The following is a 14,360-nucleotide window of genomic DNA, read 5'->3' as shown; positions in this document are numbered from 1 at the left end:
CCCACTGGGCGCCCCTCTACATTCTCTTTAAGGCCCCCCCAGGCGGCCAGAGCCCCAGTTCTCCAGGCCCCCTCTTCCTTGCCCCCACCCTCTGTGGTGTCTGGTCCCTAAGTACCTCCTCTCTGTTACCTTTGTTTCCTCTGGGCTCTGTCACACAGTGACCTGCCGCCTGGTCTCGCCATGCTGGGGGCCAGGGGTCCCTGACTGCCCCCCACCCTGCTGGGAGGGGGCAGACAGCTCATGGCTTCAGGGGAGGCTGGGGCCTGGAGGGCTCCCCTGCAGTTGCACAGCGAGGGGCCAGAGGGGGTGGAGGGGGTGCGCACACGCTTCCTGGCGACGCAGCCCACCCTCTCTGCTGGAAGGCGTGGGTCCCTGAGAGTCGGTGTTCTGGGTGGGGTGCTGGCGGCCCCTCTTCCTTCTTGTCTCACACGGGGGAGACTGCGACGGGGACATGTTCACCCCGCACCCAGTCCTTTCCTGAAATGAGCTTGAAGCCCAGCAACACGCCGCCCGCTCGGCGCCTTGCCGTGCGCCTCCATCGCCGCTTCCTGGTCCCCGGCAGTTCGCCGCTCACCAGCACCGCCTCGGTAGCAGTGGCCGATGACAGGCAGTCGGCGCTCGGGAGGGAGAGAGAAGACCGTCGCTCACAGTGGCCGTGACTCACTTCCCCTGACGGCTGTTTCCGCAGAGCGAGGGAGGAGGGGGCAGAGCACGCGGCCCTGGCTGCTGAGGGAGAGCAGGGGGCACTCTGCTGGGGACCTGACACCTGGGCCCTTGGAGGGGGGGGGTCCCCGGAGGGGTGTGGCTCTGCGCCCTGGCAGGGTCCCCAGTGATGGTGTGTGTGGGGCAAGTTGGGCGGGAGACTGGAGGCCCGGAGAGTCAGGGTGAGAGGTGAGGAGGGAGGTGAAGGGGCCGGGCCTGGGGCCTCCGGGGGTCGGGCCTCCCACTGGTCAGGAGGCAGAGCCACCTTTTGAGGGGTTCCTGGGTGGGCGCTCCTGGCTGGTGGGAAGCAGTTTTATTTAAGGATTATCACTTGATTTTTATTTCTGGCTGTGGCTGGGCCCGTTGAGCTGCGTGCCAGGAGCACTGCTGGCTGAGTTCTACTTTCACAGGTTTAAAAATAGCCTGGAAGCCGAGTCTCCCTCCTTGCCTGTGCCTTCTCTGGAGGCCGGGCAGTGGGCCGGGCTGTGGCCTGAGCCCTTGGGTGTCAGGGAGCCGTGGGCCAGTTGGGGGTGGGGGGCTCCCCAGTCACCCGATCAGCTGGCCAACCCTGCCCTTCTCCCTGACCTGGCTGCTTCCTTCGCTCACGTGAGCGTCCCTTCGAGCAGGAGCGCAGTGGGGGGTTTGTGCGTCCCGATGCCAGCTACTGGCTCCAGGGTGCACCCGTGGGCCCTGGGAGTCAGGGGGTCCTGACTTACTCCCAGGGCGGGCACTTTGGCTCTCCTGGCCCCCCCGCCGTAGCCCCGGTCGATGTGCCTGCTCAGCAGCTGCCGCAGAGCCCTGAGCCCGTCTTGGCCATCGCCAGGCCTGAGAAAGCTCGAATCATCGGGTGCCACACCGCAGCCCTGCCTGGGCCGCTGGGCGGGGGTCCTTCCCTCCCTGAAGGGCTGTGACTGGAGGCCTGACTGACAGGCAGGCATGTGGGGCCCCCCCTCCAGGCCCCGCTGGTGACAGCTGAGCTGCTGGGGAGCGACGGCCTCCTGCGCGGAAGGTGGACCGGGCACAGGGCGCCTGCAGATGGGCGGAGGGGCTCCGGGGCTGCCACCGTGCGTGCTGTGGAAGGCCGAGGGCTCGTGGCGGTGTCCTCTCCGTGCGTCTTTGTCACCGCGAGAGTTGAAGCTGGTGAGGGCTGCCTGGCTCAGGGCACCACGGGGGACACTGGGCAACTCCTGCTTCCGGTGCATTTGGGGCTCAGCTGGAGGCGGGGGCCTGCTGGGGCCCCCGCACCCCTTTGACCTGCCAAAGGGTGCCCTTCCCTGTGCTGTGAGCTGTGCATTCCTGGGCCAGGTGGGAGGATGTCACTCCCCCACCCCAGAGCCACTGGGGCCTCCTGGGACCCAGAGTTTCATCTCAGGGGGACTGTGGTGACCAGTCCCACCCCCCGAAAGCATCCATGTCCTGATTGCCAGAACCTGTAACGTGGCACCTTGCACGGCAAAGGGACTTGGCGGCAGTGGTGGAGTTAAGGATCTGAGATGGCAGATGATCCTATGGGGGCGGGCATTGTCATCGAAGGGACCTTGTGAGAGAGGAGGAAGGTCGGGTCAGAGGTCACAGCGATGTCATCGCCAGAACACAGGTGCCTCTAGGAGCTGGAAACCACCGGGAAATACCCCCCGGAGCCCAAGGAGCCCCACCACCCACCTTGGACTCGCCCTCCGAGGTTGTCAGAGGAGGGTCAGCGCCTGTGTCGGCCCGTGTCGGGCCGTGTTGGCCCCTGTCAGCGCTGGCCGTGCTCACGGCAGCAGCAGGAGAGCTGATGCGGGCTGTGTGGGGGCTTCCTCGCCTGGCCCTGGGGGCGGTGTCACACCCTCCACCTGGTGCATTGGGGGTGTCTGCTGGGGACGGGGTGGGCCCGGCCTGGCCCAGTCCCCCACCCTGGGACCCCCAAGTAGCCCCAGAGACAGACAGTCCCGTGTGAGACCAGGGCCCAGGGCTCCGCAGAAGGTAGGCCGAGTGACCGCGGGAAGGCCGAGCAGAGCCGGGGGCCCAGCTGCACAGCCCCAAGCTCCCAGAGGCCCCGGGTCCGGTGGGGGCCGGGGAGAGGAGGCCACTGTTCAAGTATGCGGCTCAGCACTTTTAGGCAGGAGGCCGGTGCCTGGCTCTTCTGCTCGTACTGGAGAGAGCGCCGGTGGTGGGGAGCCACAGGCCTGTGCCGTGCGCAGGGCCCGCTGTGGTCTGCGTGCTGCAGCTGACCTAAATGTGTCACCGTCGGAGGGAACGGGCCGTGAGGGTGGCTGTCATTGCTGAGACCATTATTTCAGGCTTGGGGGAGAGTCGCCCAGAGAGGCGGCTTGTGAGAGGAATAGCCACTAACTGCCCAACGGTTTTATTTAATGTTTAGCTGCTTTTGAGCCACCAGGAAATGAGACCCTTGGAAGAGGTGGGACGTCTTCTCGTGGCCTTACTGGGACCTGGGATGCGCTGATCTCCAGGCTGTATCTGGGGGCTACTGTCCCTGCACAGCCTGCCCTGGGGTGGCCCCTGTCCCCACACTGGCTGGGGAGGGCCAGCCCTGCAGCCACCGGGGCAGGGGGCTTTGTGGGGTGTGGGGCGCAGCAGGCGCAAGCGCCCGGCTGGTCCTCCGGAGGTGAGCACCGGGAGCCATCACTGCCCAGGCTCTGGGGGCCAGGCCTGTAGCTCCAGAGGCCCCGCTTGGAAGTGGGTCCCAGAGCAGAGGCTACATGCAGGTCTCTGCAGGCCCACAGGAGGGCAGCGGGTTGCTGTGTCTCTCCGAGACCCTGGTTGTCCCCTTGTCACTGGGTCAGAGTCCACTCGGAGGAGGTCCCGGGGGCCACCTGCGCCGGGACACACTCACCTCTGGAGGGGCCAAGTGCTTGGCAGGGCACAGCCTCGGGGCTTGTGCGGTAGGTCCGTTCTCAGGGGCCCACCTGAGGCTGCTCCAGGCGGGGTGTGGCTGCTTTGTCACAGTGCTGTCCCCACAGGGGCAGGTGTATTTGCTGGGCTGAGCACGCAGCTGAGCGGAGGTCCCTCTGGAGGCTGGGACCCTGGGCTGGTCACCTGTCAGGGGTGTGGAAGCCCGATCACCTGGGTCCCCCTGCTGCCCCCCAGCAGGTGCTGTGCATTCCAGGGACGTGGCAGCTGGGGACTCTCAGTGTCCCCGAGTCCTCAGGCCGCGTCCCAGGAGGCTGGGGGAGGCTGAGGCCTTTGCTGTGGGGCCGTGTTGCTGTAAAGGGTGCAGACACCCCTCAGGTGCTGGTGGCCGGTCCTGGGGGCTGGCAGAAGGATTCCCACGGGGCCCCTCCCCACCCCACTGTCCTCTCTGCCCGGTACATGGCCAGCCGCAGCTCACGCGTCCTGTGGCCGCCCCTCCTCCGTCTTTCCTGGCTCCTCCTGGAGTCAGGTGGGTCCTGGCAGCGTCACTCAGGTGGAGCAGACAGGTCCTCGTTTGGGGGATGTGGGCCTGAGCCAGGGCACCCTTGCTGAATGTCGGCCTGGGGGCGTGGTGTGCTGCTTGGGGCCAGACTGGAGGGTGTGAGGGGAGCTGGGAGAGTGGGAGCCGAGGTGAGAAAAGAGGGTGGGTTTGGGCCTGTAGGAGGGGTCCCAGAGTGTGCTGGTGAGGGCCCTGCCCCCCCCAGCCTGGCTCCGCCCCCCAGCCTGGCTCCGCCCCCGAGCCTGGCTCCGCCCCCGAGCCTGGCTCCGCCCCCTGGGCTGTACTGCAGCCCACTGTGAGTGGTGGGGGCACAGCTCTCCCCGCAAGGTTGGGGGCAGAGGTCCAGCATCCTATGGTCTGGAACAGGACCCCCCGGGCCCTGCCCCCCGCTCCCCGCCCCCCGCCCCCCGCCCCCTGGGCAGCTCTGCACTCTTGGCCTGGCCTAAGCTGGACACTGCTCCTGAGTGTAACTCAGGGGCCCCGAGGCCCAGCTCAGAGGCTGCCCCTTCTTTCTGATTGCCCCTTCGTGCAGCCCTGACCGCAGAGCTGGTTCTGGGTCCTCAGGAGGCACCAAGTTCCCTGGGTTGGGTGGCCTCAGTCCTCGGGAGGGACACTTGGCCCAGGGAGGACAGCTCTGCTTCCCAGGACTGGGGGAGGGGCTCTCTGGGGGAAACCGCGGCTCACTGGAGCCAGGCAGGACAGCTTCCTATGAGCGAGGGTGTCGCCCCCCACCCCCTGGTTGGGGAGGGTCTGCTCCTGAGGGGCGGGGGGAGGGGGCAGCGTGCTGGGCAAGCTGAGACGGAGATCCCGGAGCCGGGCCAAGCCCCGCAGGCAAGGCTCTGAACACGTACCACACAAGTGTCCGGGCCCTGAGCAGATGTCAACATTTGTCCTCGGTCAGTGACAGAATCCAGCCAGTCACAAACTCTCCAGGTGGGCAGCGGGGCCGTGGACGCGCAGGCACCGGCTCTTTCCCTCGAGGCACCTGCCCAGCCCGGGGTCTTCTGACTGCCGGCCCCCCCAGTCCCGCCCCCCTCTGTGCCGCCCCACAAGGTCCTGCGGCTCACACACAGCCACCTGTGCTGCTGCCTGCGTCTGGGCCTGGGGCTGTGGCAGTGACCTTGGCCCGAATGTCGTGGTCTTGGGCTTGGCCCTGGCCCTGGCCCTGTGTCCCCCAGTCCGGTGAGGCGGCCAGGCCAAAAGGTGAAGCCTTAGGGTCGCCCTGGCACCTCACTGTCCAGCCCAGGCCAGGGTGTCCCTGCGACCTGCAGTCTTGGCCGCTAGTCACACCCTGTCACCCCCGGGCCCAATCCTCCCCCTGATTTTGGTGAATTACCCAGTCATGCTCCCAGGTCTTGGGAGCAAACGTAGCTTTTCCTGTGGCATTTCCATTTGCAGGGTCTCAGCCTGTCAGCCCCACAGTCAAGGTGGCCTGTGGTGACCTGTCACCTGGACTGTGCCTGCCACAGGCCATACTGAGCCGACCTCGGGGGTAACACAGCACTTGGCGGACCCCCGCCACACGGGGCCAGTAAACCAGCCTCGGCCCCAGCTGCACAGGCCGGTCCCTGGCCGGGCAGTCCTACGCTCAGGGGAGGGGCTGCTCCCGGCTTTTCCAGGTTCCAGAGGAAGCCGTGCCCCACCCCGCCCCCAACCCCAGAGTCACAGGAGGCTGCTCCCAGTCTCTCTCTGCTTTCCGACCTCTGACCCTCCTCTTATGAATCTGTGTGACCCGGGAAACCCAGGGCCCTCTCCTGCCTTCAGCTGCATCGAGTTTGCCAAGTCCCTGGTCTTCCTGAGGCCACTCGGTTGCAGAGGTCAGGACGGGGACCTCTTTGGGCCATGGCTCAGCTCACATCCTCCTCCCGCAGCTCCCACGGCAGCCACGCGGCATGTGTCTGTCCCCCTAGACCCAGCGCCGGGCTCCGTATGCCCTCCCCCCGATGTCCCCCAGTCTCTGGGCCTCCCGCACCTGCCCCTGCTGTTCCCCGGGGACCTCGGCCTCGCTCTCCAGTTGTCAGCACCCTAGCTGGCTGAGCTCGTCTGGCCACCCCCCTCTCAGGGTTGCCCAGTGCCCAGGTCCTGGGTCCCTGCCCCTGGGCATCCTGCCAGTCAGCATGGTGGCTGAGGTGTGGGGGACGTCCGTCTTGCACCGGTTTACTTAGTGAAGCAGTCCCACCTTTGCCTTGCCGCTCACTTGCCCCGCCCCGCGAGAGGAGCCTGATTAATAGCCCCGCCTACGGGGGTCCACTCGGGACCGGAGTGGGCAGCCGGTGTCTCCCATCAGGCAGGAGGGCCTCTCGGTCCCCTGCAGCCGAGTGCGCTGCCCCTCCCACCCGCACAGCCCGAGGGGCAGGCAGTCACCCGGCCCTTCTCTCCGCACAGAGGAGGAGCTTCGGAAGCTGCGAGAGGAAACCAACGCAGAGACGCTGCGGCAGGAGCTGGACCGGGAGCGGCAGCGGCGGATGGAGCTGGAGCAGAAGGTCCAGGAAGTGCTGAAAGTCAGGTGAGCAGCTGCACTGCCAGGCGAGCAGCAATGGAGGGAACTGGGTGGGTTCTGGAGTCTCCTCCTCCTGGGCTCTTCTTCCCCTCCAAGTCCCCACCCATTTAGTCAGCTGCAGGTGTGACGGTCACTTGGGTAGCTGGCCCCTGGGAGCAGGGGTGTGCAGGCTGGGCCCCCTCCCTGACCACGGCTTCATCCCCGGGATGAAACCTCCACCCCAGGACTCTGCGCACACTCCTCTGGCTCCTGTGCTGCGGGTCCTCCGCGATGCTCTAGGTCACGGTTGTGGAGTTACAGTCCTGCAAACCGTGCAAGCTCTCAGAGGTGCGGAATGAGTCCCCCGTGTGAACAAGGCAGAAACTGCACCCTCCTCACTGAAGCCAAGGGTGCGCATGTGCTGAGGGTCTCCCGGCCCCACAGTCCCGGTCCTGGGGCCCCTGTATCCCCAGGCCCTGCTGAGGTTCATCTGGAGCAGTGCCTTCCCCACATCCTGGGGTCTCTGCCAGATGGGCACGCTGGGAGCCCAGAAGCAGCAGCCTGGACCAGTGCAGAGCAAGGGAGGCCGGCTGGGGCAGGCAGGAGGCGTGGGCTGGCCAGAGCACCAGGAGACGGCACCCGTGGCCAGGCCTGTGGCTGAAAGTCCTGCTGACAGTTGGGAGCTGGCGCCCCCGGGAGGGCGCTCTGGGCCGGGCGACCACTGAGGCTGGGGGTGGCTGTGTGCAGGGGCTGGGAGCCAGGCAGGTGGCGGGCGTGGGCCGAGCGGGGACCTGGGCACAGCACACCGGCTGGGGCAGGGGGTCGCCCAGTCTGTAGCCTGCATGGTGCTTGATAATTCTGTGTTAAGTCTTCATTGGTGGCCAGTTAACTAGCAACAGAGAGCTATGTATTCTGAGCCTGATGGTAAAGCAAGGAGAGTGAGTGCGTGAAAACTAACGGGGAAGAAAAGGGCTGTGCGTGTACAAGGCGTGTGTTCTTGGTCATTAAGAGGAAAAGTTATGCCTCTTAAGACACAGTGAGGGCACCAGAGGGCGCCCGCTGGTGGCATGGCACGTGGCACGTGGCACGTGGCACGGTGGGGTTTGCTCTGAGCCCTGGGGCACAGCCAGGCTGCTGTGGTTTGCACTGGCGGACGTCAGGCCCCCACTTCTCCCCTCTTCCAGAACCGAGGAGCAGACAGCCCCGCAGCCTCCGAAAAGCCAGGCCCAGCCCAGTAACGGTGCAGGTAGGCCCCTCCCGGTGGGTGCTGGTGGTGATGGAGGGTGTCCATCCTGCTCCAGGACATGCATGCTCGCTGCCGGGGCCACCTCTCGTAGGAACCGGGCCGGTGTCTCCCCAGGAATGGGCCGCCATGCAGCAAACATGCGTTGCTCCTCGAGAACGTGGTTGCGGTTCTCGTGGGTGGGCAATGCCGTGTGGGTGCTGCCCTCCCCGCAGGGAAGCAGTGTCCCTACTGCATTGGCCGTGTGGCCGGTCATGCCCCCCCACCTGGGGGCAAGTGAGCAGGGCGGCAGCTGTGGCTGGTTTGTGTCCCTGCACCCCCCCCCGGCAGGGCCCAGAGCCAACCCTGGTCTCCACCCTTCTTCCAGCCATAGCTTGAATTCTGCAGCTCTCTCCACGTGCCACGATTTCTAAATTATCCCTGGGGGGGGGGCGGTGTGGGAGGAAGCCAGGGTTTCCATCTGGCTGTCGAGGGGGCCTCGTGGGAGCCATGGTGGGCCCTGGTCTCTGGGAGCTCGGACCCAGGACGCACTCCCGCAGGCTGACCATTCACGGGAAGCCCCCTGCCTGTGTGGGGGGCTCAGATGTTACCCCAGGAGGGCCTGAGCTGTAAGCCCTGGCCAGTGTGGAGACGAGACTGAGGCCCAGAAGGAAGGCCGCCCCAGGGCCGCTGCCCCCCACCCCGGCCAGGGCCTGGCCTGCTAGCTTTCCGGCCAGATGCTGGTGTGGGTCCCTGCCCTGGGGCCCGGATGCAGGACCGGCTGCTGCATCTCCAGGGCTCAGGTGTCCTTGTGTTCTTGGGCCCCACAGCCCGTGGCCCAGCAGCTGCACAGGGGACCCGGGAACCAAGCTGTGCGTGACGATGACAAGTCTGTCATGGGCGGAGCCCTGTGGGGTGCAAGACCCCGACTCCGTGGGGCCCTGTGGCCCCCGCCCCTGCCAGAGCCCGCACCTGGCTGTGTCCCTGGGAGAGCTGTGGCCCCCGAGGGCAGGGCACCAAGTGCAGCCCAGCGTGAGGGAGGCGGGGACAGGAGTCTGGGTCGCGGTCCTGCAGCCAGGGCTCTGGACCCCGAAACCCGTCGTGGGCCCAGAGCAGGCCCGAGCCACACCTGGGGGGTCTGAAGACCGCAGCCCGTCAGCTTCAGCATTCCGAGTGTTTTCACGTATTTTAGTGGTTGAAAAGACATTTCCTGGCTGGTGAACGTTACCTGCGTTTTAAATGTGTCCAGAAGCCGGCTCATAGCTGCTGTGGGAACACCACTGCCCCTGCCTCCCACTCAGACCCTCAGGCCGTTGAGGGCCCCCCGGGTCCTCCCCGCTCCTCAGGTGGGGGTGGGGGTGGGGGCCTGGGGACCAGGCCCTCTGATGGTGGTGGGCAGCTCTGAGACCTGCACCCACAGTGCCTGCCCCTCCCCCATTCTGTGGGATTCATCCCGGCTTTCTGGGTCTGTGGTGTGGGTGGCTTTCTCGATCCTTGGCTGTGGAAGAGAAGGAGAAGAGGCCACTTCACTGCTGGGGCCCCGATAGCACACTGTCTCCAACACCTGTCCCCTGGCGGGGGCTCAGGGTCCTGGGAGTGAGCCCCCCCAGCCACTTTCCAAGCAGACCAGCGCGCCCGGTGGGATGGGAGGCCGGCCCGCGTGCGCTGTGCTGCGCTGCCCAGACAGCGCCACTGTGGGGACGGCCTCTGTCAGGAGGGGCCCTGGGCGAGGCCCACGGAGGCCCGGCCGGGCTTGGTGGTGGAAGCAGGTCCAGCCCTGTGGCCCCGTGCCTCAGCCGACCCCACCTGTCCCCACAGACCGGCGCGGCCAGGGGCTGTGCCCCCGTGTGCAGAAGTGGCTGTACGAGAAGTTCGGGGAGTACGTGGAGGACTTCCGGTTCCAGCCGGAGGAGAGCGCCGTGGAGACGGAGGAGCCCCTCAGCGCCCGCAGGTGGGCCCGCCAGGGGGGGTGGGGCTGCCTGTGGCCTGGCCTGCCGGCCTCCTACGGCCGATGCCCACAGGTCTCACAGGTTTCTGGGGGCCGCTGCACTGCTGTGCCTGCCACTCTGGTCTGACTCGTGCTCGTGACACACAGGGACAGTGGGCTTGGGGGGCAGTGCCCACGCCCTGGGCTTCACAAGTCCTATGCCTGTTGGAGCAACGCGCCCCGTGCCAGGTGCTGGTGTAGGTCCTGGGGCTCCCGGGGCACCAGCTGGTTGGGTTCCTGGGGATCGTGGGCGGGAGCTGAGGGACAGTCTGCAGGCAGGACCCCCTCCAGTGTGGGGGGCAGCAGCCAGGTGCCTCCTGGCGTGTGGCTCCCGCAAGTCTGGGTCTGTGCTGCTGCCCGAGTGCCAGCACAGCCCGGCAGGCACGGTGAGTCCCTGCTGGCCCTCACCTCCCCCCTTGCCTTTCAGGTTAACCGAGAACATGCGGCGACTAAGTAAGTCCCCGGTGGGCTGAGCCTGGGGGTGGGGGCTGGCCGGGGGCTCTGCCGTCCTCCTCGGGAGCCTCTGCAGCCTGCGAGGGCCTTGCTGCGGGGCCCCGGGCTGGTGTGGCCGGCCTGGCCTCCAGGCCTGCCTGCCTGTGGGCGGGCTGACCGTGCCCCGTCCTGTCCCTAGAGCGCGGTGCCAGGCCTGTTACCAGCTTCGTGAAGAACCTCTCCGCCTTATCCGACTGGTACTCCGTCTACACGTCTGCCATTGCCTTCACTGTGAGTGCGCCCGGCGGCATGGGCAGGGCGGCGCCTTCTCTGAACAGGACGGCCTCAGTTTCTCCACCCTGAGGGTGTTGGGAGGGTCAGGCAAAGGTCACCGTGCCTGACAGAGGGGGTGCTTGGGAAGGGACCTTCGGCGGTGCTCTGGTCTGCTCTCCCAGCTGGGCGCAGGGGACAGCAGGGGGGTCTGTCCCTGTGGGACCCCGGGGCCCGGCCAGCCTGTGAACCACCAGTCCTAGGACACAGGGCGGTGGCCCCCCGGTGGACAGGGTGCTTCGGGGAAAACGGGCCTGGCCGCCCCGCCGTCCGCCATCCGCCTGCCTCCCTGGCGGGGTGGGTGCCCTGCCGCAGGCCCCAGCCACACCCCCACGCCCCCCCTCCGCAGGTCTACATGAACGCCATCTGGTATGGCTGGGCCGTGCCCATGTTCCTGTTTCTGGCCATTTTGAGGTTGTCCCTCAACTACCTCATAGCCAGGTAGGTGGGCCGGTGGGCCTTGCGTGGCTGTGCTGTGTCCCCACGCTGCCGAGGGCACTGGGGCTGAGGGTCAGCCCTGGGACAGGCTCCGAACCCCCAGGTTCGCTGGAGCTGCCACTGGCGATCCCCAAACTCCCCGCCCCTGCTCCCCCCAGGTCCCCCCAGGCCTCCGGGAAGATGTGGGGTGGGGGTGGATGGAGCGTCCAGGGTGCTGGGCCCTGTGGGGCCCCTGCCAGGTCCCTGCCAGTGTTTGTGGGACAGGAGCTGGGTCAGAGTGAGCCCTGGGTTCTGCGTAGTTGTGGCCATGGGGGCTCTGGGGGGAGGCCAGTGTCCCTGTGCGAACAGCCATGTTCCTGGGCCACCAGGTCCCTGTGAACCTGCAGTCACCCTGGCACAGTGACCATGTTGCCACCAGGCCTGAGGGCCCCGGGCCCCACGTTGGGCCCGGCCGGGCAGCATGCACACGCTTGTTTTCCGGGCACTTCCCAAGGCCGGCCCGCGGGTAATGGGCTTCGTAGGAGACATTGAAATGCGCTGAGGAAGGGGCCGCCCCGGACGGGACTCGCCCACCGCAGCCCACGGCTGCCCCACCTGCTCACCTCCAACGGCTTTTGGTCCCGTTGCCCCTCGAGAGGGCCACCTGAATGGCCTACGCCAGGGGTGGCACTAGTAGTCTCAGATGTGAGGGATGGGGGCTTCTGCAGTCCCCTGTGTGAGTCCCAGGTGCTCTTCCCGTCTGGTGCGCTGGGTGGGCCCGAGGGCGGCCCTGTAACCCCGAGGCCTCCCCGGTTGCAGGGGCTGGAGGATACAGTGGAGCATTGTGCCGGAAGTGTCCGAAGTGGTGGTGAGTCTCGGGGTGAAAGTCTCGTTTGTCTCCACTGGGTCAGGCCCCACTGGGTCCCCCACAGGCTGCTGAGGCCTTTGGGTGCAGCTGCGTGGGTGCCCACCCGGAGTCCTGCCTGCACAGGAGAGGCTGGAGGAGGCGGCCAGCCGTCCCCAGCCCAGAGCCCCAGGCAGCTGCTCCCTGACCCCTTGACAGCTGGCCACCCCAGTCCCCTCGCTGGCCCCGGCTGGGCTGCCCCGCTTCACCCACCCCGCCCTCCTGGGCTGGCCCAGCAGGTGCAGAGCAGGGTCGGCCCAGAGGGCACCCACCCTGGCCTGCTGCCCGGCTCTGCTGTTGATGTCGTACTGGCCGCACGCCTGCTCAGTGGCACCTGTCTTGGCTGCCTTGGGGCTGGGACAGCGGAGCCAAGTGGCTGTGGTAGAGCCCACCTGTCCACTCTCTGGCCCCCACGCATGGAAAGTTTGCTGACCTTGCTGTAGGGGGGACTCTGGTCTCTGGGGCAGAGCCACTGAACGTGGGCAGGAAGGAGCCCTCAGGGCCTCGTCAGATGTTTGAGTGCCCACTGTGTGCATGGGCACACAGTAGGTGTGCTGAGTGGGCGGTGTAGGCAGGGCCAGAGAGCATGTCTGGGGCTAGGCCCGTGCCTGCCAGGGCCGGGGGACCCTCGGCAGGACTTTGCTGAATGAGCACAGGCAGGGCCGGATCTGGTCCCCCTGCCTCGGTTTCCCTGCCTGTGCAGTGAGGTGGGGGTCTGCGTGGTCTCAGAAGCACCTTCAGAGGTGAGCCTCAGCCCCATGGTTATAAGGGTACCCACTGCCCGCCCACTCCACCGTGCGGGCCCCTCTGGATGCCCCGTAGGCGCGGACTCTGAGCGGACTCCTCCCCCCCCTTTGCTGAAGGAGCCTCCGAAGGAGGACCTGACCGTGTCCGAGAAGTTCCAGCTGGTGCTGGACGTCGCCCAGAGAGCGCAGGTGCGGCCGCCGTCAGCTGGCCTACAGATGGTTTGCCTATGGCCCCTCTTGCACACCCGAGATAAACCCCGAGGCGTGGCAGGGTCCCCTGGTTTGGTAGGAGCCCCTGCCAGCCAGGGCCCAGCCAGCTCCTGGGGTGGGAGGCACACAGGGCGGGGTCCGACGTCACCATCCCCATGTTAACCCACGATTCAGACAGGACCCCCCCCCCCATGCTCAGCCCAGGGGGCGGGGTGGGACCACGGGCTGCCTGGGAACCCGGGGCCCTCCTGGCGCGGCCATCGGGACCGGCAGCCCCGGGTCTGCCCTAACCGCGGCTGCTGCCTCACACAGAACCTCTTTGGCAAGATGGCCGACATCCTGGAAAAGATCAAGAAGTAAGTCCCTGCCCGCCTGCCACCGCCACCTGGTCGGGGGCGCACCCCATGCCCAGCCGAGCCCTGTCTCCCTTGCAGCCTGTTCATGTGGGTGCAGCCGGAGATCACGCAGAAGCTGTACATCGCGCTGTGGGCCGCCTTCCTGGCTTCCTGCTTCTTCCCCTACCGCCTGCTGGGGCTCGCCATGGGTGAGCGGACGGTGCCGTCGGGGGCCGGGGCGGGGCCGGGCCGCTGCTGCCCGCCGGACTCCAGTGCCAGCCCCGAACTGCGGCGCTCTGACGGGCTCAGTGGCCGGTCCTGGCTGACGTGGGCTGTGTGCCCCCCAGGACTCTATGCTGGAATCAAGTTTTTCCTCATCGACTTTATCTTCAAACGCTGCCCAAGGCTTCGAGCCAAGTACGACACCCCCTACATCGTCTGGAGGAGCCTGCCCACCGACCCCCAGCTCAAAGAGCGCTCCAGCACCGCTGCCATGCCCCGCAGGGTGAGCCTGCGTCCTTTGGGGGTCTGGGGGGCGAGAGCTGCCCTGCCTCACAGTCACACTTGGTCCCTCCCATGTCATGGGGCCCGGGACACAGACAACTGAGGAGTTTTCCCTGTGACCTTGCTCTGTGGTTGAAGGGCCGGCCAGTCCTGGGTGGGGCCGGCTGCTGGTGGAGGCCTGTCCTGCCTGGTCCCGCAGGGACCCTCCCACGGACTTCTGGGGATGGGCAGGCCCAGGGCGCACAGGCTGTGGGGTGTTGGCCGTGGCCACAGAGAGCCTGGGGGCCTCGGGAGGAGGATGCCCCGGCAGTGGTCACTCTGGGGGTGGGTGCCAGGTTCAGCTGTCTCCAGCTCTGAGGCTCAGGTACAAGGCCAAGCAGCACCTGAGATGGGCCCACCCTGTGCTCACAGGCTGGGACTGGGTGCACATTTCATTCAATGGACACTATGTCCAGAGCCAGCCCAGGTGCTGCCCTCGGGGCTCAGACAAGTAGGGCAGTTCTGGGCCCAGTAGAACTCCTGGCAGGTCCAGGAGGGCTTCCTGAAGGAGGTGGCATTGCATTGCAGAGTCTCCTGCATGAGTGTGCTCTGGGGAGAAGGGTGTTTAGTGATCTGTTGACACTTCTGTCAGTGGGGGGGAAGCTCTGGGTCATGGTCCCAGTTTGGGGACAGTGCAGCTA

At 66.8% G+C, this 14,360-nt stretch overlaps 1 protein-coding gene across 4 annotated transcripts in view; it reads left to right on the top strand.

Moving 5' to 3' along the window:
• The window catches only part of GRAMD4 (GRAM domain containing 4), a 52,687-nt gene that overhangs the window by 32,943 nt on the left and 5,384 nt on the right, over positions 1–14,360 (top strand). For all 4 annotated transcript variants that reach the window (XM_053661412.1, XM_053661413.1, XM_037160236.2 and 1 more), the window contains 11 exons: positions 6,500–6,620; positions 7,778–7,839; positions 9,634–9,766; positions 10,230–10,255; positions 10,434–10,525; positions 10,914–11,005; positions 11,801–11,849; positions 12,749–12,820; positions 13,154–13,197; positions 13,276–13,385; positions 13,524–13,681. In XM_053661412.1, the coding sequence (XP_053517387.1) occupies positions 6,500–6,620; positions 7,778–7,839; positions 9,634–9,766; positions 10,230–10,255; positions 10,434–10,525; positions 10,914–11,005; positions 11,801–11,849; positions 12,749–12,820; positions 13,154–13,197; positions 13,276–13,385; positions 13,524–13,681 (959 nt within the window). The remainder of the gene's footprint in view (positions 1–6,499; positions 6,621–7,777; positions 7,840–9,633; positions 9,767–10,229; positions 10,256–10,433; positions 10,526–10,913; positions 11,006–11,800; positions 11,850–12,748; positions 12,821–13,153; positions 13,198–13,275; positions 13,386–13,523; positions 13,682–14,360) is intronic.

The sequence above is a fragment of the Artibeus jamaicensis genome, unplaced genomic scaffold, assembly GCF_021234435.1.
Source record: "Artibeus jamaicensis isolate MK-2021 breed Jamaican fruit bat unplaced genomic scaffold, CSHL_Jam_final contig_233, whole genome shotgun sequence".
In the NCBI taxonomy this organism is placed as follows: domain Eukaryota; kingdom Metazoa; phylum Chordata; class Mammalia; order Chiroptera; family Phyllostomidae; genus Artibeus; species Artibeus jamaicensis.
This window is presented reverse-complemented; position numbering and strand designations above follow the sequence as displayed.